This window comes from Pseudophryne corroboree, chromosome 11 (assembly GCF_028390025.1).
Source record: "Pseudophryne corroboree isolate aPseCor3 chromosome 11, aPseCor3.hap2, whole genome shotgun sequence".
NCBI classification, from domain to species: domain Eukaryota; kingdom Metazoa; phylum Chordata; class Amphibia; order Anura; family Myobatrachidae; genus Pseudophryne; species Pseudophryne corroboree.
The window spans coordinates 43864244-43891339 of NC_086454.1; the positions used below are offsets into that span (position 1 = coordinate 43864244).

The 27096-nt window shown below is 48.6% G+C and overlaps 1 protein-coding gene across 4 annotated transcripts in view; it reads right to left on the reverse strand.

Moving 5' to 3' along the window:
• The window catches only part of ABCC8 (ATP binding cassette subfamily C member 8), a 254803-nt gene that overhangs the window by 200093 nt on the left and 27614 nt on the right, over nt 1-27096 (reverse strand). For 3 of the 4 annotated variants that reach the window (XM_063944092.1, XM_063944091.1, XM_063944093.1), the window contains exons 2-3: nt 14496-14637; nt 4478-4599 (exon numbers count right to left, since the gene is read on the reverse strand). In XM_063944092.1, coding sequence (XP_063800162.1) covers nt 4478-4599; nt 14496-14637 — 264 coding nt within the window. Of the gene's footprint in view, nt 1-4477; nt 4600-14495; nt 14638-27096 lie in introns of those variants that run through there. The other variant, XM_063944094.1, reaches the window with a different exon arrangement.

Here is a 27096-nt window from a genome sequence, read left to right on the forward strand (position 1 = left end):
GTCCCATTCGGGGGCCGCCAGGGAAAAAGCACTGCATCATTAACATTGTAAGCAACAATAAGGGATTATGAGGGGGTAACCAATGTACCATGTGGGAGGGTGTAGGGTGCCCGGGCCACAAGGGTTGAGAATGGCTATGGCCGTTTTCAGCTACATCGGACATATTACAATATAGGACATTGAGAACTGTGTCCAGACAACAAAAACTTCAAACATAAATTCAAGAAAGGGAGGGGTGAGGGGGGAGAAGGAGGGGGTTGGGGAAGGGGAGAAGAGGGAGAGAAAAAAAAAAGGAGGGGGGGACAAAAAATTAGGGGGGGGGGGAAGGGAATACCACAGGGGTGCAAACAAGTATAACTTAATTATAACAGTAATAACAGAGGATAGTTACGACACTGGCATATGGATGGAGGTCGAATCCTCCACAGCTCTGGCTCAGATCGCGGTGCGGAGATGTTGCATCAATATTTCGCACGCAATCCACAGCGGGGGGCTTCCCAGGTCAGGGAGGGTCTTTGTCCATATTGCGTTGTCGAGTCACCCTGGTCCAGTCGGGAAGGGGTGGCTGAGGGTGCGGTGATTTAGATGAAGAAGTCGCCATGTCGACTACGGATGATGCTGGGAGGAGATCTAACTTTGCCAGCAGTTCCTGTCCTTGGTTTAAGGTCTTGACTGAGTGAACAAAGTTATTGACCGAGACGTGAAGTTGAAAGGGGAATCCCCATCTGTATCTGATCTGGTGCTGACGGAGGACTCGGGTGACCGGCTGGAGGTCCCGCCGTTTCTGGATCGTGGAGGGGGCCAGGTCCTGATAAATCTGCAGTTGCATACCCTTAAACAGGATCTCCGATGAATCTCGAACGGAGGACAAAATTTTCTCTTTCGAACGGAAATAATGGAAACGGACAATCACATCCCTGGGCGGTTGGGCGGGAGACGGTTTTGCACGGAGTGCTCTATGTGCCCTGTCGCAGAGGCACTCTTCGTCCGTGATGCCTGGTACTACGTGTGTGAAGAATTCTCTCAGAAATGACGGCAGTGATGGGCCGAGGACCGATTCTGGAACGCCGCGTATGCGTAGATTATTTCTACGCGAGCGATTTTCTTGGTCCTCTTGTCGCTCTTTGAGGGTCTCCATTTCTTCGTGTAATCTAGTGAGCTCGCTGTCAAGACGGTGTTGGGAGCGGCAGAGATCGTCCGTCTTCGTTTCCAATGCGTCCGTTCGATTGCCGAGGGCTGTAAGGTCCGATTTAAAATCAGCTATAGCGTTCGAGAGTTCCTGCTTGAATGCAGATTGTACCCCCTCTAGTAGGCTCGACATGACTGCTTGTATCTGAGGGTCGATACCTGCCTCCGAGGAACACGGAGAAGGGGGGGAGCCTGCGGACATGTTGGGGTTCTACGGGCCCTTAGATTTTGAGCCAAAGAAGTTAGTCGGGACTTGTGTTGCTTTTTTGTTTTTGGACATAGTGGCATATATGTACAAAAAAGGGGGGGGATAACGGTGGGGGTGTAAAAAAAAAAAGGGAATGAAAAATTATTGACGAAGGGACACAGTTCAGGGTCCGTATAGTGAGCGGATAGTCCGGGGAGGTCAGGTCGCTGTTTTTTAGCTTCACTCCGGTCTCCTACGTGACAGGTGGGATTAGTAGTGGATGCTCCAGGGATCTTGGAGGGTGGAGGGAGGTGTCACAGCAGGTTCGTAGAAGTTGATCGGTATTCAGGATTATGACGTGTTCCTGACTTCTGTTATTGTATATCAAATAGCTCACCGTAGCGGCCTTCAGAGGGAGGTGAATTTGTCATCTTCAGGTGATCCAGCCGCGGAGTTGGGGATGATGTGCCAGAGTGTTATAGATAGAGTCCAGCTACTTAATTATGGCACTGGTAGTATTTTATTATTTTGCATTAACTCATCTTGAGAATGGGTCGGGGATGTGTGGATCCGAGTGTCATAACGCCGAGGCCGTGACTCCTCCAGGCGCCAACTCCGCAGTCGGGGTAGATCGCAGCTTAACCTTTCATCTTATGGCCCCGGCACACACGGCGGGAATTAAAGCACTTTCATGGTTGTCGCCACTGCGGGCAGTAATGCGGGCAGAATCTGTAAACCCGCAGGGGTGAAGAGTGTGTGGTATAGTGCGGCTTATCTTCACCCTGGCGGGGTGCCAGAAAGCAAAATGGCGGCACTGGGCTCTTGTCACAGGATTTTATGGAGCAGGGGTGCAGATCAGGGATGGCTGCTGTGACAGCAGCAGGTACTCACAACATTCCAGGTGGACTGGACCCTGAAGATAATTCAGCCTGTGTGATGTGTTATAAAGCCTTTCAGGGCTGCCTGCAGGAGTGCACAGCTTTCTCCAGCCTGTGTCCCAGGGATCCAAGATGGCCGCAGCAGCACACACAGGACTGTTTTCCACCCTTCTTTTATCCCCTGTGGGGCCGGTTGAGGCGCAGAGGCTTTCTCCTGGTGTCAGGGGGTGTCCAACCACTTTAAGGGGAGAAGATCCGAGAAGATCCGCGGCCCTGGGGGGTCCGTCGCGGCCGCGCTCCGGTCCTGGAGCTCCCGGCCGGGGCGTCCCCAAACTCCAGGCCCCCGGCTGCGGGGCACGTAGTAGGCCGCGTCGGCCGGAGGCAGCAGGAGGCCGCAGGCCCGGCTCGTCAGCCGCACAGCTCCGCCGGAAGGACCCGTGGGGGGAACGAGGTCACCGCAGCCAGGGACAGGTGATCCGGAAGGGGGGAGGAAAGAGTCACGGCTCCCGCGAACGGCTCCGGAGCCCGGCCCCGCAAGGCTCCAAAATCGGGGCCCCGGCTTCACAAGGAGGGGTAGGCCGCAGTCCGCAAAGGCAGCCGAGGCCGCCTCCCGACTCCGCAGCGCTCCTCCCCGGGCCAGGCCACCGATAGCAGAGGCAATGAGGCAAGTGCAGAGGGCACCAGGGCACTGATTGGGGGGTATTTCAGAGTTTTAGGCACTTAGAAAGCTGGAGCTCTTGTAAAGTGCAGCTTCTCCCACTGCTAGCTAGGCCAACATTTTTGCTTTTTATAAGCCTTAGTAAATCTATACCCGAGTGAGATTCTAGCAGGATCATTCAGGATCATTCTAGAAGGATCACTGATCAGAATGTGACCTCCAATACTATCTGTTCATTAAACACAGTAGATGACAAAGGGTCACACAGCCCCATACCGCTAGTTGGGATCCCGGACGTCACAATGCAGACACCAGAATCCCGACACCAGAATCCCGGCGCCACAGGCTTTCCTCCCTCTGTGGGTGTCCACGACACCCATAGAGGGAGAATAAATCCTGTAGCGAGCACAGCGAGCCACCGTGCCCGCAGCTTGCTAGCGCTCGCCCCGCTGCTGGCATACCCATGGCCGTGATCCCGCTGTCGGAATACTGACGGCCGGGATCCTGGCCGACGGTTTTACGTACTGATCCCGCCCAGGGAATAATGTGTGAATGATGTCTCTGGATAAACTGTTATTTCTCAAATTAGGGGCGGGATGTAATGAAATCCGAATTCGGCGGCTGTGCAGGATGTCGGCCAAACTCTGAATTTTTTTTAAAGCGGCATTAATGAACAATGCATGGTTTAGCCTTCTACATGATTGCCCCTTTAAAAAAAAAAAAAAGTCCGGGTTTGTCCGGCATCCCGCACGGCCGGCGAACTTATGTGACAGGTTGTGGCTGAGAATATGAATCTTGATATTCCATGGTGTTGGTATTATATATGATTCATGTGTTTACGGATGACCTGTGCATCACTGTGATCTGTAACGAGGCTGCGGGATGTGATAATTGTATGTGATCTATGTTTTTATTAAAATTCTAAATAACTGAAGTGACGGTTGCTCGGAGCGTGTATAAATACACGTCCTTATCCTCCGTTCTAGTGCTACTTATACAGTATTGCCAGTAGTATAACCATGGTAAATAAGCAGACTTGGGTGGTCATTCCGAGTTGATCGCTCGCTAGCAGTTTTTAGCAGCCGTGCAAACGCTATGCCGCCGCCCACTGGGAGTGTATTTTAGCTTAGCAGAAGTGCGAACAAAAGGATCGCAGAGCAGCGGCAAACTTTTTTGTGCAGTTTTAGAGTAGCTCTATACGTACTCAGCGCTTGCGATCACTTCAGACTGTTCAGTTCCTGTTTTGACGTCACAAACACGCCCTGCGTTTTTCCTGCCACGCCTCCGTTTTTTCGAACACTCCCTGAAAACGGTCAGGTGACCCCCAGAAACGCTCTCTTCCTGTCAATCACTCTGCGGCCAGCAGTGCGACTGAAAAGCTTCGCTAGACCCTGTGTGAAACTACATCGTTCGTAGTAATAGTACATCGCGCGTGCGCATTGCACCGAATACGCATGCGCAGAAGTGCATTTTTTTTCCTCATCGCTGCACAGCGAACGATTGCAGCTAGCGAACAACTCGGAATGACCCCCTTGGGTCGAGCTCTGTCCTCTGCCAGTTACTCACCAATTAACAGCTTTGGAAAGTTGGACGTCTCGATGTTATGATAGTAGACGATGGATGTGATCCCGGCTAGGAACGCCATTACCGCCGGCATATACAGGTGCAAGTGACGGGATGCGGAAAACCTGAAAAATAAACCCAAGTGTTGGCGACAATGGAACCCAGACACCTCCTAACACAACGTGATCCGACACAAAACACAACTTCCCATCTCTCCGATACAGTATAACAGCTGTAGGGGTGACCCCGTCCCTATCCACAGGGGAATCTGATTCCTGTGTACCTGTCCCTAGACCAAACAGTACAAACTATATATTGTATAACGTGTTTGTGTATCTGACTGAATCGCTAATGTTTATGGTGGACGGTATCTGAAGTAGAGTTTTAAGGTGGGGGATTTATGTCCTGTGCACACATCTGCTCGGGACCCAGCTGTTGGATTAATTTGATCTTCGATCCAGATGCAATTGGCCGTACTGTGCATCGTAATCCTATTTCAGACACTCCATTGTTCCCTTTGCCCAGAGCTGTACCTATTGGTGTACTGTAGTGCTAGCTTGAAAGCTTTTTTGTTTGTCAAAGATGAGCCGTGTGACTAATGACGGGAGAAAAGAACTGCACGCCAGCAGAAGATTCCATGCCCCTCGGCCCAGTTTAGTCCTGAGTGGCCGGCTCAGCTCAGTCGACTGCTCGCATCATTTACTCGTGGTCTACTATATGAATCGATTCTCTGAATTAATAGAAATTGCTGTTGTCTCTATATAAGGATTAGATGCTGATGAATCTGTGTGTGCAGAAGTACATCCAATTTCTTTTAAGTGGTTGTGTGTAACAGCTATCTGATATGCAGCACGAGACGGGAAAATGCGACCACACAGGTCATAAATGGGGTGGTCTTCAGGTTGCCGAATGTCGGGATCCCGAGGCACAGTATACCGGCGCCGGAATCCCGACACCCGGCATACCGACAGATATTCTCCCTCATGGGGGTCCACGACCCCCCTGGAGGGAGACTAAATAGCGTGGCGCGTGTAGTGCGCCGTGCCTGCAGCGTGGTGAGCGCAGCGAGCCCACAAGGGGCTCATTTGCGCTCACCACGCTGTCGGTATGCCGGCGGTCGGGCTCCCGGCGCCGGTATGCTGGTCGCCGGGAGCCCGACCGCCAGCATACCATACTACACCCCATAAATGAATGGTGTGTACTCGCTAGACGACGGTTGTGCAGAGTGGTCACAGGTACCATGACTGCACAATAAATAATGTATTATGCACCCAGTTTAACAGTCCAGGTTTTAAGGATATCCATGCTTCAGTGCAGGTGACTTAATTAGTTACTGAGTCATTTTGATTTAACTATCTGTGCTCAAGTCTGAATATCCTTAAAACCCTGGACTGTTCCCATGCCTTGAGGAACAAGGGCCTAATTCAAGGTCGATTACAAAACAACATTTTCCTCTAATGGGCAAAACCATGTGCTCTGCAGATGGGACAGATGTAACATGTGCAGAGAGAGTTAGATTTGGGTGAGGTGTGTTCAAATTGAAATCTAAACTGCAGTGTAAAAATAAAGCAGCCAGTATTTACCCTGCACAGGAACAATATAACCCACCCAAATCTAACTCTCTCTGCACATGTTATATCTGCCCCACCTGCAGTGCACATGGATTTGACCATTAGAGGAAAATGTTGTTTTGCAATCAACCTTGAATTAGGCCCCAAGTGTGACACATCGCTCTAATCTGTTCCCTTGCTGCCCTGCTGTCCTGATCCAAAGTAAAAGCGGCACTAGCCGTCGTCACCTGCCGACAGTTGCCCATCACGCAGAAGTAAAGTGGTTCCAGGTGGTAGCGGGTACTCTCCTACAACTGGTGTGCACTAGCTGGGTGTCTGGAGGTGGAGTGGTCAGTAATGGCAGATTGATGACTATATAGACTGAGGAACCTGAAGACAAATCTGTAGAACTCCCTGGGCGGCAGAGTAATGTCACCCTATGAAACTGTTATATACTGTATCAAACTGCAGAACGTGTCCTATGGATACTAACATGATGCCAATAACTGAGCGCTAGCATTTCAGAGTATGAGACGTGTCTGCAGCACCGAGGTTCTGTGTGCAGGCATCTCTGTAATATAACGAGATTTATGGTAAGAACTTACCTTTGTTAAATCTCTTTCTGCGAGGTACACTGGGCTCCACAAGGATAGACATTGGGGTGTAGAGTAGGGTCTTGATCCGAGGCACCAACAGGCTCAAAGCTTTGACTGTTCCCAGAATGCACAGCACCGCCTCCTCTATAACCCCACCTCCCTGCACAGGAGCTCAGTTTTTAGTTAACCAGCCCAATGCAGTAGCAGGAAAAGAGACGACAACGGTTAGTAGCCACATACACCACACTCTCACGACAGGAGAAGTGTCAGCGGCTAATGCCATACCAACCCAAAGAAGCTAAGTGCGTCAGGGTGGGCGCCTTGTGGAGCCCAGTGTACCTCGCAGAAAGAGATTTAACAAAGGTAAGTTCTTACCATAAATCTCGTTTTCTGCTGCGGGGTACACTGGGCTCCACAAGGATAGACATTGGGGATGTCCTAAAGCAGTTCCTTATGGGAGGGGACGCACTGTAGCGGGCACAAGAACCCAGCGTCCAAAGGAAGCATCCTGGGAAGCGGCAGTATCGAAGGCATAGAACCTAATGAACGTGTTCACTGAGGACCACGTAGCCACCTTGCACAATTGTTCAAGGGTCGCACCACGGCGGGCCGCCCAAGAAGGTCCAACAGACCGAGTAGAATGGGCCATAATGTGAGCAGGAGCTGATAGACCAGCCCTCACACAAGCATGTGCAATCACCATTCTAATCCATCTGGCCAAAGTCTGCTTGTGAGCAGGCCAGCCCCGTTTGTGAAATCCAAACAGTACAAAGAGAGAATCAGATTTCCTAATGGAAGCAGTTCTCTTCACAAAGATACGGAGAGCCCGTACCACATCCAAAGACTTCTCTTTGGGAGACAGATCAGGAGAAACAAATGCCGGAACCACAATCTCCTGGTTAAGGTGGAACGAGGAAACCACCTTAGGTAAATATCCGGGACGAGTCCTAAGAACCGCCCGGTCACGGTGAAATATCAGATATGGGGAACTACAGGACAAGGCACACAAATCCGACACTCTTCTAGCTGAGGCAATAGCCAGCAGAAACACCACCTTAAGGGAAAGCCACTTAAGATCAGCTGAACCAAGAGGTTCAAACGGAGACTCTTGTAACGCCTCCAAAACCACGACAAGTCCCAAGGAGCCACAGGCGGGACATAGGGAGATTGGATACGCAACACACCCTGAGTAAAGGTATGCACATCAGGTAAGGTCGCAATTTTTCTCTGAAACCACACCGACAAGGCAGATACTTGAACCTTGAGGGAGGCCAGACGCAGGCCTAAGTCCAGGCCCTGCTGAAGAAAAGCCAACAACTTGGTTATACTAAACTTGGAAGCGTCATAATCGTTAGATGCACACCAAACAAAGTAAGAATGCCAGACCCTATAGTGAATCCGAGCAGAAGCCGGTTTCCGGGCCTGCAACATAGTTTGAATGACCGCCTCAGAAAACCCTTTAGCCCTTAAGACGGAAGCTTCAAGAGCCACGCCGTCAAAGACAGCCGGGCTAGGTCCTGGTAGACACAGGGGCCCTGAACGAGGAGGTCTGGGCGTTGTGGAAGTAGAATTGGACGCTCTGACGATAGGCCTTGCAGGTCTGAGAACCAGTGCCGTCTGGGCCACGCTGGAGCTATGAGAAGCAGGATTCCTTTTTTTTGCTTGAACTTCTGAATTACCCTGGGCAGGAGTGACACCGAAGGGAACACGTACGGCAGCCGAAACCTCCACAGCACCGCCAGCGCATCCACGAATGCTGCTTGAGGATCCCTTGTCCTTGCTCCGAAGACCGGAACCTTGTGATTGTGTCGAGACGCCATCAGATCTACGTCTGGAAGACCCCACTTTTCCACTAGGGAGTTGAAACACTTCTGGATGGAGGCCCCACTCGCCGGCATGTACGTCCTGACGACTGAGAAAGTCCGCTTCCCAATTCAGGACTCCCGGAATGAAGATTGCCGATATGGCCGGTAGATGGCGTTCCGCCCAATGTAGAATCCTTGAGACTTCCTTCATTGCCAGACGGCTTCGAGTGCCGCCTTGATGATTTATGTAAGCCACTGTGGTGGCGTTGTCCGACTGCACTTGAACAGGACGGTTCTGAATTAAATGCTGGGCTAGGCTCAATGCATTGAAGACCCGCAATTCCAGAATGTTGATTGAGAGGAGGGACTCCTCCTTGGTCCACCGACCCTGAAGGGAGTGTTGCCCCACCACCGCGCCCCAACCTCTTAGACTGGCATCTGTCGTCAACAGGACCCAGTTGGATATCCAGAAGGGACGGCCCCTGCACAATTGTTGGTCCCGGAGCCACCTGAGCAGCAACAGACGGACCTCCGGAGTCAATGAGATCATTTGAGACCTGATCCGGGGAGGCAGGCCGTCCCATTTTTGCTGGAATCAGCCTCTGGAGGGGGCGAGAATGGAATTGAGCATACTCCACCATGTCGAATGCTGATACCATGAGGCCTAGCACCTGCATCGCCGAATATATCGACACTTGCGGACGAGAAAGGAAGCAACGAATCCTGTCCTGAAGCGTCAGGACTTTCTCCTGACACAAGAACAACCTCTGGTTGTGAGTGTCCAATAGCGCTCCTAGATGCACCATGCTCTGATCAGGGATCAGGGATCAGGGAGAATTTCTTCCAGTTGATGAGCCACCCGTGGGCTTGTAGAAACCGGACCGTCATATCTAGATGACGTAGGAGAAGTTCTGGGGAATTTGCCAGGATTAACAAGTCGTCCAGATACGGCAGTATCCTGACCCCTTGACGGCGGAGTACCACCGTCATCACCGCCATAACTTTAGTGAAGACTCGCGGAGCCGTCGTTAAACCAAAAGGTAACGCCCGAAACTGGTAATGGAGGTTGCCAATAGCAAACCTCAGGTATTGCTGATGTGACGCTGCTATAGGAATATGCAGGTAAGCATCCTGTATGTCCAGGGAGACCATGTAGTCCCCAGGTTCCAAGGCCAGAACTATAGAGCGAAGGGTTTCCATACGGAACTTGGAAACCTTTACAAACCTGTTTAATGCCTTGAGGTTGAGAATGGGCCGGGAGGACCCATTCAGTTTCGGGACTAGGAACAGCGGAGAATAGTACCCCCGGCCCCTCTGCGCAAGAGGCACCTGTACTACGACTCCTGTATCCAGGAGGGTCTGTACCACCGAATGCAAAGTGTTTGCCTTTGTCTGGTCCAACGGGACGTCTGTCTGGCAAAATCGATGAGGGGGTCGGTTTTGAAGGCTATGGCGTAACCTCGAGTGACGACTTCCCGTACCCAGGCATCTGAAGTGGTCTTCAACCATTCCTGGGTATACCCTAGAAGCCGGCCCCCCACCCTGGGATCCCCCAGGGGGAGGCCCGCCCCGTCATGCGGCAGACTTATCGGTCTTGGCAGCTGGCTGACGGGCCGCCCAGGCTCTTTTGGGCTTTGGCTTACCAGGTTTGGAAGTGCGGGCCTGCTTGTTGTACGCCTGACCTTTTGCTTTACCTGAAGGACGAAAGGGGCGAAAGGAAGTACCTTTAGCCTTCAACACAGAAGGAGCGGTACTTGGCAGACAGGCAGTTTTGGCAGTAGCCAAATCAGCCACTATATTATTTAAATCCTCCCCAAACAGAATATCTCCCTTGAAAGGGAGTACCTCCAGGGTTTTTCTAGAGTCCAGATCCACAGACCAGGATCTAAGCCACAATATCCGGCGAGCCAGGACTGACGTAGTAGAGGCCTTAGCTGCTAGGATACCGGCATCAGAAGCCGCCTCTTTAATATAGCGAGAAGCTGTGACAATATATGATAAACATTGTCTAGCATGGTCAGAAGAGATTTCAGCTTCTAACTCCAAGGCCCATGCTTCAATAGCCTCTGCAGCCCATGTTGCTGCAATAGTGGGCCTTTGTGCAGCACCCGTGAGGGTGTAAATCGCTTTAAGACAACCCTCCACACGTTTATCCGTAGGCTCTTTTAGAGACGTGACGGTAGTGACAGGTAGAGCTGAGGAAACCACCATCCTAGCCACATGTGAGTCTACTAAAGGAGGCGTTTCCCAATTCTTGGACAGCTCTGGTGCGAGGGGATAGCGAGCCAGCATCTTCTTTTGAGGCACAAACTTCATACCCGGGTTTTCCCAGGGTTCCTGACGTATATCCACTAGGTGATCAGAGTGAGGTAAAACTTGTTTAACCACCTTCTGACGCTTGAACCTATCTGGTTTCTTAGGAGGGACGGATGGCTCGGGATCATCCGTAATCTGTAGAATTAACTTAATAGCTTCCAAAAGATCAGGAACATCCACATGTGAACTACCCTCCCCATCAGCAGTATCTGAGTCAGAACCTGTGGGGTCAGTGTAAGTGCCGTCTTCATCAGACGAGGTGTCAGTGACAGCAGTGAATTGTGAGGAGACAAGCGCTCGCTTAGAGGACCCCTTGGGCTTAGGCGAGCGATGGTCAGACTTTTTAGTAGTCAGGGACTGGTTCAACTTCTTCAATTGAGCAGATAAATCGTCCGCCCACGGCGGGTTAGCTGCAGGGACCACATACGGTTGTACCGGCGATGGGGGTCCCATAGGGGGTGTTAGTTTATTAACTAGCGTATGTAGCAGCGTGGAAAAAGCAGCCCATGGTGGGTCATTATGTACCTCCGTTGCCACAGTCCCACTGGGGGGCAAGGAGCCCCCAGAACCAGATCCCACAGCTGCTATATTTTCCTCATAGGGATCTGTGGCTTCAGCAACACCGGCAGTGTGTTCAGCCCCAGAACCGTTACCCTCAGAAGCAGACATGATATAACTTGCAGTATCAGGTAACACAGTACAATTGGCAGCAGCACAATACCTCTTACCCAAACCCCTGCGCAGTGTAGTCAGCACTAGCAGAGATAAAGGAGAGATATGGTGACTAAATCACAGAGAAAAATACGTATTAAAGCATATCTTTGTGAAAAACCTATATCAATATAAAACCTGACGCACCAAGCCCCCTCAGGTTATAGAATATAGGGATAGCAAGTTGAGTGAAAGACACGAAATAGACACCACTCAGCTATCTAATGCACACACAGATAGTCACAGTTTGTACAATGCAGAGGTTATTACTAACAATTATACTGCACTGGACTAGCTTATATATATAGCTATATAACAATAGATATAACAGCACACAGTAAGAACTGGATGTATATCACAGGGTAATTGTACTATAAAACCCTGACTAAGTGCACTCTTTCTTAACTAGCACTGTCTAAAATGGCAGGTAGAATACTTAAGTGTCATGTAAAGTCACAGCACTGACAACCAGGCGGCTTTACACAGGAGGATTTGCCCAAGCAGTCCCAGGAACAGTGAAGCTGAGAAATAATGGCGCCCAGACACTGACAGGGAGTGAGGGAGAGACAGATATGCAGCTCCAGGGCGGGAACATTTGCGGGAAATGGCGCCCTGGGGCTGGGGGAGGGGCTTCAGGTCTAAGCCTTATCCCCCTGCTGGCAAAACCACCAGGTACTGTGGGCTACTGAAAATGGTTTAGAGAGAAAACCTGACCTACACCCATGCCCTGGTGATCTAGTGGGATCGCCTGTACTGCCACAGTGTCCACCGCCAGCGCGCGCGGCCCGCCTCCCCCTGACCGCGCCAGATCGCGATAAAGACCGGGTCCCGCAAGCGGAACCCACTCACCACCTCCCGAAGCGCGGCCACGCGATCCCGGAGAGCCCCCGTCGTGTGTGCCTGACGTGAAAAAAACCGGAGCCTCCTGCTGTAGTTACCCGGCAACCAGGGCACGGGAGTTTACAGCGCCGCTGGGGGAGAGCTGGAGCTGCTGCAGTTAATGTCTTCTGACATTTACCACCGCCGCTGCCCTTGAAGTCTTCACTTTTTTCTTCAAAAAAAGCTCTTCTTAGGGCTGCCTGGTGCAGCCCCTCTGTTATGTGTCTGCTTACTGCAGCACCAACTACAAAATTGAGCTCCTGTGCAGGGAGGCGGGGTTATAGAGGAGGCGGCGCTGTGCATTCTGGGAACAGTCAAAGCTTTGAGCCTGTTGGTGCCTCGGATCAAGATCCTACTCTACACCCCAATGTCTATCCTTGTGGAGCCCAGTGTACCCCACAGCAGAAAAAGGGTTAAAGTCGCACAGGTTCTCTAACTATGGGGGTCATTCCGAGTTGTTCGCTCGCTAGCAGATTTTAGCAGCATTGCACACGCTAGGCACCACCCTCTGGGAGTGTATCTTAGCATAGCAGAATAGCGAACGAAAGATTTGCAGAATTGCGAATAGAAAATTCTTAGCAGTTTCTGAGTAGCTCCAGACCTACTCACAGATTACGATCAGCTCAGGCCGTTTCGTTCCTGGTTTGACGTCACAAACACGCCCTGCGTTCGGCCAGCCACTCCCCCGTTTCTCCAGACACTCCCGCGTTTTTTCCTGCCACACCTGCGTTTTTCCGCACACTCCCAGAAAACGGTCAGTTTCCGCCCAGAAACACCCACTTCCTGTCAATCACACTACGATCACTTCAACAATGAAAAATCTTCGTTCGGACGTGAGTAAATCTACTAAGTTTTGTGCTAAGATACTTACCGCATGCGCACTGCGAACCATGCGCATTTTTGCCTTAAACAACTCGGAATGACCCCCTATATGCACATTGGTGTCACTAGCTATGTACTATCTAGTCAGTGGGTCTCGCTGCAGATACCAGGCCGGGGTACAGGGGGAGTTGGTAGTTTGATCATATGATTCCTGGATGTTACGTGACACTTGAAGGTGCTGTAATAACTTTTATATGTGTTTCTAGTTAAAACCACCTGTAAATCGGTGTAATATGAGTCTGTCTGAGGACACTGGGTCAGGGGTGATCTCCATAGACAGATATGACATAGATAGACCGGCATAGGTTACTGGCCTGTAGGATCTATGCAGGATGGATTAGGGGTGAGCAGGGGGTGCTAGGTACCCCTATACCATACAATGCATCACCACTTGTACAACAAGAACTGACTCTGAACGCTCACAACTGCATAGTCCATGGGTTTAGAATGAACCTATGAGGGGTGACAAGATGAGGAACATAGCGGTCCAGCTGTGTGTGTGTTTAGGGGGTAACTCTGGACTGTTACTACTGGCCAAGAAAAGGGGGGAAGGGTTAGTGGGCCTGATTCAGTGATGTATGCAATGTGATATTAATGGAGTTGAGCAATTATCAGCTGACTGCGCACGTGACAAGGTACTGTAGCGGTATCGCTCGCAGTGAGGTTTTATTCACAAAGTGATTGACAGTGAAGGATATTTGGGGGAGGTAACAGAGTGACAGCAAAAAATGCAGACGTATCCCTATAATTGCGATCCTGTGCTCACAAAACATGGCGCCTGCGTCTCAATTCACGTGGACATCCTGCGCAACCATAGGACCTGCTACTGCGTATTTGTAAATAGTTGCTTGGATCTACAAAGCTGTCGGTGGGCGTCTCAATAGAAATCCAGGCGCCCGTGTCATTTGCATATATTCGCATATCCGCTGCGCATGGGATTGCAGCTGTGACTGTATTATTGTACATCTCAGAATCCCGCCCTGTATGGTAATTTGTACTTTCATAGTAATATTCCACGAATAACGAGGCAGCTGCTCTTTCCACCGCACAGTGGGACAACGGACCCCGACCTTGGCATGAAGCTAATGTTTGTATAACAGCTGGGAAACTGTAAGATGTCACCGCCAGTGTCCGCACGGGGGACACAATTGGCAGAGTGCATGGAATTTTCTGACACGATGGGCGGGTCACGTGCGGTCAGAGATTGGAATGTTCCGGATGATAAACAGCAGCACACATTACTCCCGGTAAAAATAGCCCAAGCTATCTGGGAATGACTCACCCATCGGACACAATGCCCTCTGCGATCTCACACACCAGGACAAAGAGGAGGATGAACGTCAGGATCCAGCGCAGGTTGTGCCCTGGGAAGTGCAGCCAGGTGCTGTGATGAATGTGGACCTTGGAGCTCTGGCTGCCCCATCCTGCAAAAGAGAGAGCAAAGGGTCAGACCTGGATGCTGGGTAATAACAGTCTCCAGGATCCCCGGGAATATGGCTTCTTACTTCCCCTACCTATACTAGAGACACCAGATGGTCTGACCTAGATGCTGGGTAATAACATGAATGTCTCCGGGATCCCATGGAACATGACTTCTTACTACACCAACCTATACTAGAGACACCTGAGAGTCAGTCCTGGGTGCTAGGTAATAACAGAAATGTCTCCAGGATCCCCAGAAATATGGCTTCTTACTGCCCAAACCTATACTAGAGACAGCAGATGGTCTGACCTGGGTAATCACAGAAATGTCTCCAGGATCCCATGGAACATGGCTTCTTACTGCCCCTACCTATACTAGAGACACCAGATGGTCTGACCTGGATGCTGGGTAATCACAGAAATGTCTCCTGGGTCCCAGGGAATATGGCTTCTTACTGCCGCTACCTATACTAGAGACACCAGAGGGTCAGACCTGGGTGCTGGGTAATCACAGAAATGTCTCCAGGATAACATGGAACATGGCTTCTTACTGCCCCTACCTATACTAGAGACACCAGAGGGTCAGACCTGGGTGCTGGGTAATCACAGAAACGTCTCCAGGATCCCCGGGAATATGGCTTCTTACTGCCCAACCTATACTAGAGAAAACAGATGGTCTGACCTGGGTACTGGGTAATCACAGAAATGTCTACAGGATCCCTGGGAACATGACTTCTTACTGCCCCTACCTACACTAGAGACACCAGATAGACACACCAGATGGTCTGACCTGGATGCTGGGTAATCACAGAAATGTCTCCAGGGTCCCAGGGAACATGGCTTCTTACTGCCGCAACCTATACTAGAGACATCAGAGGGTCAGACCTGGGTGCTGGGTAATCACAGAAATGTCTCCAGGATCCCGGGAACATGGCTTCTTACTGCCCCTACCAGTAGAGACACCAAAGAGTCAGACTTGGGTGCTGGGTATAACATGAATGTCTCCAGGATCCGGGGAATATGCCTTCTTACTGCCCCTACCTATACTAGAGACACCAGAGGGTCTGACCTTGGCGCTGGGTAATCACAAAAATGTCTCCAAGATCCCCGGGAATATTTATTATTTATTATTACTATCCTTTATTTATATCGCGCCACAAGGGTTCCGCAGCGCCCAACTACAGAGTACATATGCACATAATCAAAACAGGAAAACAGTGACTCACACTTGAAGACAATATAGGACAAGTACATGGTAACTGAGCATATCTACATCAGTAGATGACACTGAGATAAGTATCAAGGTGGCCGAGAACTGCAGGATTGCAGGATTTGGGCAGTTGAGGATTATTACAGTAAGAAAAGGATAATCACATGAGGGAAGAGGGCCCTACTTGTGAGAGCTTACATTCTAAAGGGGAGGGGCAGACATACAGGGGTGACACAGATGGGGTAGACCGAGCGTGGGACAGAGGGTTAGGATGAGATCTGGCTGGGTTTTGTAAATAAGTGGGTCTTGAGAGCCCGTTTGAAGTTCTGTAGAGAGGTGGAGTCTGAGGGGGAGAGGTAGAGAATTCCACAGTAAGGGAGCAGCATGTGAAAAATCTTGGAGGTAGGAGTGGGAGGAAGTAATCAAAAGAATGGAGAGTCGGCGTGCATTAGCAGAGCGAAGAGGACGGGTGGGAGAGTAAAGGGAGATAAGGTCAGAGATGTAGATGGGAGAGGAGTGGGTGAGGGCTTTGTAAGTGAGTGTGAGAAGTTTGAATTGGATTCTGATAGGGAAGGGGAGCCAGTGAAGGGCTTGTAGGAGAGGGGAGGTGGACTTAGTGCGTTTGGTGAGGAAGATGAGCCGGGCTGCATCATGGAGAATAGATTGGAATGGAGAGAGGTAATTGTCAGGGAGGCCAGTTAGGAGGAGATTACAGTAATCCAGTCTGGAAATAATAACTCAGTGGATAATGGTCTTGGTGGCATCCTGGGTGAGAAAGGGTCTGATCCTGGAAATGCTTTTGAGATGAAAATGACAAGTTTGTGAGAGGTGCTGAATGTGTGGTTTGAAGGAGAGGAAGAGTCAAGGATTACGCCAAGACAGCGTACTTGGGGGCTAGAGGAGATAGTCGTGCCATCAATGGATAATGAGATTTTGGGAGGTGAGATTGTACGGGAGGGAGAGAAGATGATCATCTCAGTCTTGAACATGTTGAGTTAAAGAAAGCGCTGGGACATCCAGGAAGAGGTAGCAGAGAGACAGTTGGAGGTACAAGTGAGGAGAGCCGGGGAGAGATCAGGGGAGGAAAGGTAGATTTGAATGTCATCAGGATAGAGGTGATATTGGAAGTTAAAAGAACTAATGAGTTCACCTAAAGAGGATGTATAGAGACAGAAAAGGAGAGGACCAAGAACAGAACCTTGGGAGACACCAACAGTTAGTGGAAGTGGGGGGGGGGGGGGCGGTAGTGTCAAGAGAGGAGACAGAGAAGGAACGATCAGAGAGGTAGGAGAACAGCCAGGAGAGGGCAGTATCACACAGACCAAGAGAGTGAAGAATTTGCAGAAGGAAAGGGTGGTCCACAGTGTCAAAAGCAGCAAAGAGGTCAAGAAGAATAAGCAGAGAGTAGTGGCCCTTAGATTTGGCTGCATGGAGGTCATTGCACACTTTTGTGAGGGCAGTTTCAGTGGAGTGGAGAGAACAGAAACCAGACTGGAATGGGTTAAGCAGTGAGTGGGAGGAAAGAAAGGCAGTGAGGCGGTTATAGACAATACGCTCAAGGAGTTTGGAGGCAAAAGGGAGGAGAGAGATGGGTCGATAGTTGGAGTGGGTGTTTGGATCAAGGGTAGGCTTTTTAAGAATAGGGGAGAATAGGGGAGACTGTCAAGAATAGGGGAGACTGTCATCAAGTGCATGCTTGATGGCAGAGGGGACAGTGCCTGATGAGAGGGAGAGATTGAGAAGGTGTGCAAGATGGGAACAGGCAGAAGGAGAGAGGTAGCGGAGGAGGTGGGAGGGGATAGGGTCAAGTGGGGAGGTGGTATGGGGGGAGGAACAGATGAGGGCAATGACTTCCTCACCAGATACATGGGAGAAAGATGTCAGAGTTGGTGAGAGGGAAGGGGAGGGGTGGCAAGGGATGGGTGGTGGCTGGTTGCTGGTCTGGTGGAATGTGATGTCCTGACATATGGAGTCTGGCTTCTTTCTGCCTCTACCTTTACTAGAGACACCAGAGGGTCAGACCTGAGTGATGGGTAATAACAGAAATGTCTCCAGGATCCCAGGGAACATGGCTTCTTACTGCCCCAACCTATACTAGAGACACCAGAGGATCAGCCCCAAGTGCTGTGTAATAACAGAAATGTCTCCAGGATCCCAGGGTACATGGCTTCTTAGTGCCCCTACCTATACTAGAGACACCAGAGGGTCAGACCTGAGTGCTGGGTAATAACAAAAATGTCTCCAGGATCCCTGGGAACATGGATTCTTAGTGCCCCAACCTATACTAGAGACATCAGAGGATCAGACCGGAGTGCTAGGTAAAAACAGGAATGCCTTGAGGATCCCTGGGAACATGGCTTCTTACTGCACATACCTATACTAGAGACACAAGAGGGTCAGACCTGAGTGCTGGGTAATAACAGAAATGTCTCCAGGATCCGGGAATAAGGCTCCGACCTATAATAGAGACACCAGTGGGTCAGACGTGAATGCTGGGTAATAACAGAAATGTCTCCAGTGTCCCTGGGAACATGGCTTCTAACTGCCCCAACCTATATTAGAGACACCAGTGGGTCAGACCTGAGTGCTGGGTAATAACAGAAATGTCTCCAGGATCCCTGGAAACATGGATTCTTAGTGCCCCAACTTATACTAGAGACACCAGAGGATCATACCGGAGTGCTAGGTAATAACAGAAATGTCTCCAGGATCCCCGGAAACATGGATTTTTAGTGCCCCAACCTATACTAGAGACACCAGAGGGTCAGATCTGAGTGCTCGGTAATAACAGAAATGTCTCCAGGATCCCTGAGAACATGGCTTCTTACTGCCCCAACCTATACTAGAGACACCAGAGGATCAAACCTGAGTGTGGGTAATAACAGAAATGTCTCCAGGGTCCCTGGGAACATGGCTTCTTAGTGCCCCAACCTATACTAAAGACACCAGAGGATCAGACCGGAGTGCTAGGTACTAACAGAAATGTCTCCAGGATCACTGGGAACATGGCTTCTTAGTGCCCCTACCTATACTAGAGACAAAAGAGGGTCAGACCTGAGTGCTGGGTAATAACAGAAATGTTTCCAGGATCCGGGAATAAGGCTCCTACCTATACTAGAGACACCAGAGGGTCAGACCTAAGTGCTGGGTAATAACAGAAATGTCTCCAGGATCTGGGAATAAGCCTCCTACCTATACTAGAGACACCAGTGGGTCAGATCTGAGTGATGGGCAATAAAAGAAATGTCTCCAGGATCCTGGGGAACATGACTTCTTACTGCCCCTACCTATACTAGAGACACCAGTGGGTCAGATCTGAGTGCTGGGCAATAAAAGACATGTCTCTAGGATCCCCATGAACATGGCTTCTTACGGCCTGATGTGTAAGCGGTACTTTGGGCTTTTAGTACACAGCACAGGCCGTGCACTGATGAGATTTTAAAATGATTTCTCTCTGGGAGGACATTAATCTCACTAGCGCTCTGCGCCCCAGATTAATTGCAGGCACATAAATATTTTATTCCATGTTATGGGGAAAATTGTTTCTACGGCTCTTCTCCGAGATAAATTTGTGATTTAATTAGAGCTTCCCTGGCACTACTGATTTACCTATTGTGTTTATGCGTAAAACAATATGTATGTAAATTTGGACCCCATCTATTCCCCAGCCCACATTATCCTACTAAGTTCCCCTCGCTAATTCCCTATGTGAGTAGCAGGAGGCACAATGAGCAGGATGTCTGGAGGTGTACAGTACAAGGGAAAGGAACTACCTGGCGTGGCAGATTAGGTGAGACTGGTGAAATGGGAAACCACTGGTAAACCAAGAAAACATGGCAGTCCAGCGTCTGAGCATGCGCAGATCTCTCGCCATCGGAGTTGTAAACTAACTCAGGCCTAATGTACTTTTCCAACAAGCACAAAACAGCTCAAGATGTCCCACTGGACAGAGGTTATACAGAACAGGTCCACATTTCTTTGCCCTGCAGATGGCCAATAGGTGTAATGCATGTACCAGTGTTTGGAATCCTCCCCCTGCAGATAGCCAACCAGCAGCGACTGCTATCCAACTATGGTACTCCCAGAAGTGGGATATTTCCACAATCCACAGAGATTAATATGCCATATTCCTCCCATTCCAGTTACACTAATTATAAGAATGCTTTATTTTATTGTTTTGTTGTTGTTGTTTTTAAATATGTTTATTAAGGAAGAAAGAATTACACACACATTTCCATAATAATTGCAGGATATTGACAATAGAAAAATATAGGGATAACAATTAAAATCATGACATGTTATGATGTACATTCCTACATTTGTTCAATACAAATCACATAAGAAAGCATGTAGTATGTTTAACTACTTTACATATGTTCTCACGAACTGGCCGTGGTAGGGTTACCATATTGCAAAGAATTTGGACGAGTCGGATTCGGCTCTGAGAGAGCATTCTATCCAGTCCATTTGATAAAGATATGTAAATCTAGGGAGTAGAAGAGTTATGGGTATCAGTGGCAAAGGCAGGATTTGCATGGGGGGGTTTCCAGAACTGGGCGGAGCCAATCACGGGGGTGGGGACTGAGGTGACCCAGTATATGCTGGGTCCGTAAAACTAGGGTGTCTGTGTGTGTGTGTATATATATATATATATATATATATATATATACTGTACAAATATCTACACACACATATATATATATATACACATATATATATATATATATATATATATACACATGCACACACACACACATACATATACACATATACATAGCATATTAAACATGCATACATATATATATATATGTACAGTACACATATATATACACATGTGTATATATATATATATATATATATATATATCATGTGTGTGTGTTTATATGTATGTATGTATATACATGTGTATATATGTATGCACATGGATATATATGTACTATAATTAAAATAAAGTAAACTTTTATTGCACTTACAAGTGCCACCAGGAAGACAGCAGGCTGCAGAGGACGCTAGACAGCCATTAATAATACTCATGCAGCTATAAATAAAAAAAAATTGTTTTTTTTTTTTTTTTTTTAGTGGAGGGGGGTTTCTGGGTGCTCGGAAACCCCCCCTGGGTGCGCCACTGGGTATAGGGGTTCCATGTATCCACTGTGACAGTATGGTCTTTTTTGTAGCTGCCGTAATCTGCGCTAATAACAGTTTATTACCTGGAGACAATGAAAGACAATCAGGATCATACTGATTACAGAAAACCCATATTAAAGTAGCTGTGAAAGAAATATTCATAGTCGTTGTAATGTACTTACAAACATCTTTCCAGAACAATTGTATTACAGGGCACGACCAGAGGCAATGGATAATATCAGCATCAGGTGAAAAACATTTAAAACATTGAGAGTTATCAGAAATGCCCGTAAGAAATCTAAGACGAGGAGTGTAGTATGCCCTATGTAAAAATTTTAAATGCATTTCTGCATAGGAAGAAGAAACTAAATATATATTAAGTAATAAGTGCCAGCATATTATAGTGTGTAGATGAGTTCCCGGCAAAGTATCCCTCCATTTAGCTAGGCCCGTAGTATCTGCCCTGCAGTTGACCTAAAGTGACGTCACCGCTGAGCAGAAAGTTCCCACCATTGGTTACAATGGAGCGCATAGGCGCTACATTGTAACACTGCCGTGTGCCGCCTGTCACTCAGTACAGGAGCACACAGCCGATCAGGAGAGTGCTACAACGTGGCGCTCCCTGATTGGCTGAAGAAACCCACTTAGACAGAAGTCAGAGTGGGTTTCTGGCATTCGGGGAAAGGAGTCCCATGTGAAAACATGGGGCCCCTTTCAGTTCGTGGCTCGGGTCTGCGGTTTGTTATTTTATTCAAGTACGTGGATTACACATGGATGCGACGAGGAGCCTGGGACCCTGGATCTGGTGAGTGTTATTTATTCAACAGGTACCCCTTGGATTCTACTGGAGAAGAGGACCGACCTGCGTGTGAACATAAGGTAAGTATGTATGTATGTTTGTGTGCATGTATGTAATAAATCTTTACTTTCAAGGTGTGTGTGTCTTGTCTTTTTTTGGGTATTTTTTTAGTAGTAGTACTACAGGTACCAGCGGGCCCATTTTTCCGCCGCATGCTGGTACTTGTGGTTCTCCAAGTACCAGCATGCGGGGGAGGCTTGCTGGGCCTTGTAGTACTGCTACTAAAAACAATATCTTTTCATTATCACAAAAGGCTATCAGCCCCCCCATCCGCAGCCCATTGGATGGGGGGGGGACAGCCTCGGGCTTCACCCCTGGCCCTTGGGTGGCTGGGGGGGGGGGGACCCCTTGATTGAAGGGGTCCCCACTCCCCCAGGGTACCCCGGACAGGGGTGACTAGTTGGATTTTTGATGCCACGGCCGCAGGGCACTATATAAAAGTGACCCCCGGCTGTGGCATTATCTGTCCAGCTAGTGGAGCCCGGTGCTGGTTTTAAAAATACGGGGGACCCCTACTCTTTTTGTCCCCCGTATTTTTGGAACCAGGACCAGGCGCAGAGCCCGATGCTGGTTGCTTAAATATGGGGGAACCCCTGTCAATTTTTTACCCATATTTCTGCAACCAGGATCGTCTCAAAGAGCCCGAGGCTGGTTATGCTTAGGAGGGGGGACCCCACGCAATTTTTTTTGAAAAAATAATCACTTTCCCACCCCTTCCCACTGATATACATGCACGGATCTCATGGATCCGTGCATGCCTATCCAGTCACGAATAAAAAAAGCAGGTCTGTTTTTTTTAAGCACTTTTTTACGAGTTGTAATTTTTCACGGCAGTGTTTTGTTTTTTTTTTGCTTTGCACTTCTTAGTAAATGACCGAGATTCATACTTAAACAGTCGCGTTTTGACCGATGGTGTATTCATTCGTGATTTTTTTCCTAGGACTTCCAAATATTACGAATGCCCTCATCACTGCCGTGATTTGAGTTTAGTAAATTACCGAGATGACACTTTGATGAAAAAACGGCATCTCGGTCAAAATCGGGACCTTAGTAAATTTACCCCATGGTGTCTACCTTTTTCATGGTGACCATTTTCATGTCGACCTTTTGACCCTGTCGACCTTTTGACTTGCCGACCTTTCCCATGTCGATCTTTTGACCCTGTCGACCTAATGTCTGTCTAACATATGTGGTGTCTATCTATTGACTGTCTAACTAGACACTGTCTATCTATCATACCGGAACCCTATCACTGTGTGCTCCTGTAATGCTGTCTTTATGGAACCATGCTCTGTAAGTGGTTCTAGGGCTCCGTATTACTTCTGTTCCTGTATTCCTACACGTTTCTCTCTGTATATAGCCACTGATTGCTTTTCATTCTAGCCCCTATTACTTTAGTGTGGGGATTGCTTTGGTGTCCTGTTCCATAAAGACAGCATTACAGGAGCACACAGTGACAGCGGGATATAGCATAAGCAGATCAGACTGGATGAATAGAAGGGAATGAATGACCTCAGTACCTGCAATTATTTCCTCATTGTTTTCATCAAGCAGAATTAAGTGATAAATAATTAGAGAATCTCGCACTAGCCCATCCGGCATTATTTCATTATGCCACGTCCTTATGTGACATAATTATATAGGAGCAGGGACTACGCTGTAATACTCAACATTGTAAATGACATTCCTAATTTTCTAAACAAAGAGTTTCCATGGTAACCAGATACGGGGCTACACCCCCACCTGTCACTGTCACAGCCCTCAAGAATGTGGGAGTTATTCAACGTCGGCTTTATTTAACCCCAGAAATTGATTATCCGAAGGCGCATCTGCCCCGAGGGGCATTATCACAGCTGGCAGCTGGCCCCTGGGACAAATCATTACTGTGACGTTACCCACCGTCACTACGATGCCAACTTGCTGCTCTTTTATTAAACAAATGAAAGATAGATACAGTAAATCTATCCACACCTGTGTACAATAGATAATCTACCTAAAATAAGTTATGTATTATACTAAACCTGTCCAGCTGTCTGTACCATCTTTTAGGGAAGACACAGATTGCTTATCCCAGAGACACTTTCCTGCCTGGAACCCCTGAGGGACATTTTAGAAGCAGAACTTGTTAGGCTGAGTTGCAGTCTCCTAGGTAACATATAGCAACTGGTTGGTGATATTATTATACGTGGAACACATGAGGAGGCCAAATGTGGGAGAATGTACTGAATTAAAGAACAGTTAGAATGAAATCTAAAAATAGAAAGATATCTACAGTAAGTTTGTAGATAAAATAAGTTGTTCAGCCTAGTCCTGGCTTCGTAACAATAATTTATAGTTCACGCTGTTGCCAGGTGTGGTTCAATGGATCTACAGTAAATGGATCGACCCCATATGGTCAATAATGGTCAACAGGGTCAAAATGTCCAATGTGTCTAGGGTCGACAGGGGTTAAAAGGTCAACATGAAAACGGTCAAAAGAAAAGGTCGACTCAAGTTTTTAAAAGGTGTCATTTTGTGTTTCATCATGTGTCCCCAATTAGTGTACAGTGTACCCGCGTGAGGCTCACTTTTCTCACCAGCTTCGGGCAAGGTTAGTATTCCCAATGGTAGTCCACGTAGATGGTAAATGAAGCAAAAAAAAATAATAAATTTTATGCAGAAAAACTTGTGTCGACCATTGCCATGACGACCTTTTGTTCTTGTTGAACTACTGCATGTCGACAATACAGGGTCGACCTATTTACTAACTAGACACTGTCTATCCAGTGTCGAGAACCCGTTGCTCCCTGGATATGTGAGATACTATGAACTTCCTGTGCAGGTTATGGCGGTCATTCTGAGTTGATCACTCGCTAGCTACTTTTAGCAGCCGTGCAAACGCATAGTCGCCGCCCACGGGGGAGTGTATTTTCGCTTTGCAAAAGTGCGAGTGCCTGTGCAGCCACGCGGCAGCAAACACATTTTGTGCAGCACAAGACCAGCCCTGTAGTTACTTATTCTGTGCGATGATTGCTGCGACGAGTGACACGGTAATGACATCAGATACCCGCCCAGCAAACGCCCGGCCACGCCTGCGTTTTTCCAAACATTCCCAGAAAACGGTCAGTTGCCACCCAGAAACTCCCACTTCCTGTCAATCTCCTTGTGTTCGGCTGTGCGATTGGAAGCGTCGCTAGAACCAGTGGAAATCCACAAAGGACTTCGTACCCGTACGACACTTATATGCATTGCGGTGCATACGCATGCGCAGATTAGCCGTTTTTTTCACTGATCGCTACCAGCGAACAACGGCAGCTAGCGATCAACTCCGAATTACCCGTATATCCTGCGTTCCATCCTGGGCATTAAGATTACTGTCCCTACTGAACTCAGAACAGAGGGGAATCCTGCAGAACTATACGCAGTTTGTGCTTCTATGTGATGTGGAATCTTGGGGACTAATCGCAGCAGTAAATTTGCTAGCTAATGGGCAAAACCATGTGCACTGCAGGTGGGGCAGATATAACATGTGCAGAGAGAGTTATGTTAGGTACACATTGGAGGTGATTCCGAGTTGATCGCAGCCCCCCCGCAGAAGTGCAAAAGCATCGCACATCAGCGATGCTTTTGCGCTTTAGGACTAGCTCCTGGTCAGCGCAGCTTTAGCGTGCTGGCCGGTAGCTACTCGTCGCTCCCAGGCCCGCAGCGGCTGCATGTGACGTCACGCGGCCCACCCCCTGCACGGTCCGCCCACGCCTGCGTTGGCCAGACCGCACACACGAAACAGCGGGCAAACGCTGCCGTTCCGCGCCCCCCCTCCCCCGCGCCCAGCGACTGCCTCTGCCTTTCAATCAGGCAGAGACTATCGTAGCACAGCGACGGCCTTCGCCCATCTGGCATGCGCCGGTGCACGTGCAGTTCTGACCAGATTGCACCGCTGCAATAAACTGCAGCATGCGATCGGGTCAGAATGACCCCCATTATGTGATCACATACGATACAATATCATATAATATAGCATAAGATATCATATCAGATCTGATCGTGTGTACACACTACAAACGATGTCAAACGATATCTAGAAACAAAGTCATCACTGGAGTTCAAAACCACACAATATCACCTCATAAAGACTGCATGCAGTCCGACGTACGACGTTGCATGCGACCCGCGGGAGCGCGCATCATACGTTGGATCATGCATACACATTATATAATATCGTTCAGATTGTGAACGATATTGCAGTGTGTATGGGCCATTAGATTTGGGTGGGGTGTGTTCAAACTGAAATCTAAATTGCAGTGTAAAAATTAAGCAGCCAGTATTTACCCTGCACAGAAACAATATAACCCACCCAACTCTAACTCTCTCTGCACATGTTACATCTGCCCCACCCCTGCAGTGCACATGGATTTGCCCATTAGCTAACAAATTTGCTGCTGCGATCAGGTCTGAATTAGGCCACTGGAACGTTCTTGTTATAAGATGCAATTATAGTGCGTCAAGGGGCCCAAAAATATTACGTCGGGGCCACAGCTCTTACCTCCTGTACATTAAGCTGTTTTGGTATTTTTGAACTGAATATGAAAGATGGTCTATACTCCTGTATTGTAAAGAGAATTTTAACAGCAGAGAAACTATTGTTATTTCAGAGCTGTTGTGAGATAAACTATAATTAATTTAAAGCTGAGATTTAAGCACCTGTAAACTACTCATGCCCCGTGGGCTTCGCAGTGCGGTCATTTTCCCTGGCATGCTCCTACTACAGCCATAGCCTGAATGTCCGGCAGATACCAAAATGAATGGGAGCTCTCTGATTGCCAGAACTGCAATGAACCCTCCTGTACCCCACCGACTTCCTAGTGAAGTAGGAAGGACGGGAGCTTTTGTGGCGTGATTTACTGTGAAATGCGTCATCATGGTGCACATCCTGCGAACTAAGCCATCACCCTCTTCCCTAGAAAAGTGGACGGAGCAGAACTTAATAACATCAATCGCACCAAATTGAGCCATAATGTCCCAAAGAACAGCTGCACAAACAAGGGAATTGCGCCATTATGCAGAGGATCTGCGACTAGGACTTTATGCTAATGCTGCAGCCGATGGGTTGTCTACTGAGACGCCCATCGGCTGCTGCGCTAAACCGCTGTTGTGCACAAATAGTCGCACAGCAGAGCAGACACTGGCCGCAACACCGGACTTTTGAGCAACCTTTATGGTTGTTCAGAATTTCAGACTGTACATGGCCTCTTCCGACGCAGTCCCTGACACCGGCACTCAGCCGAC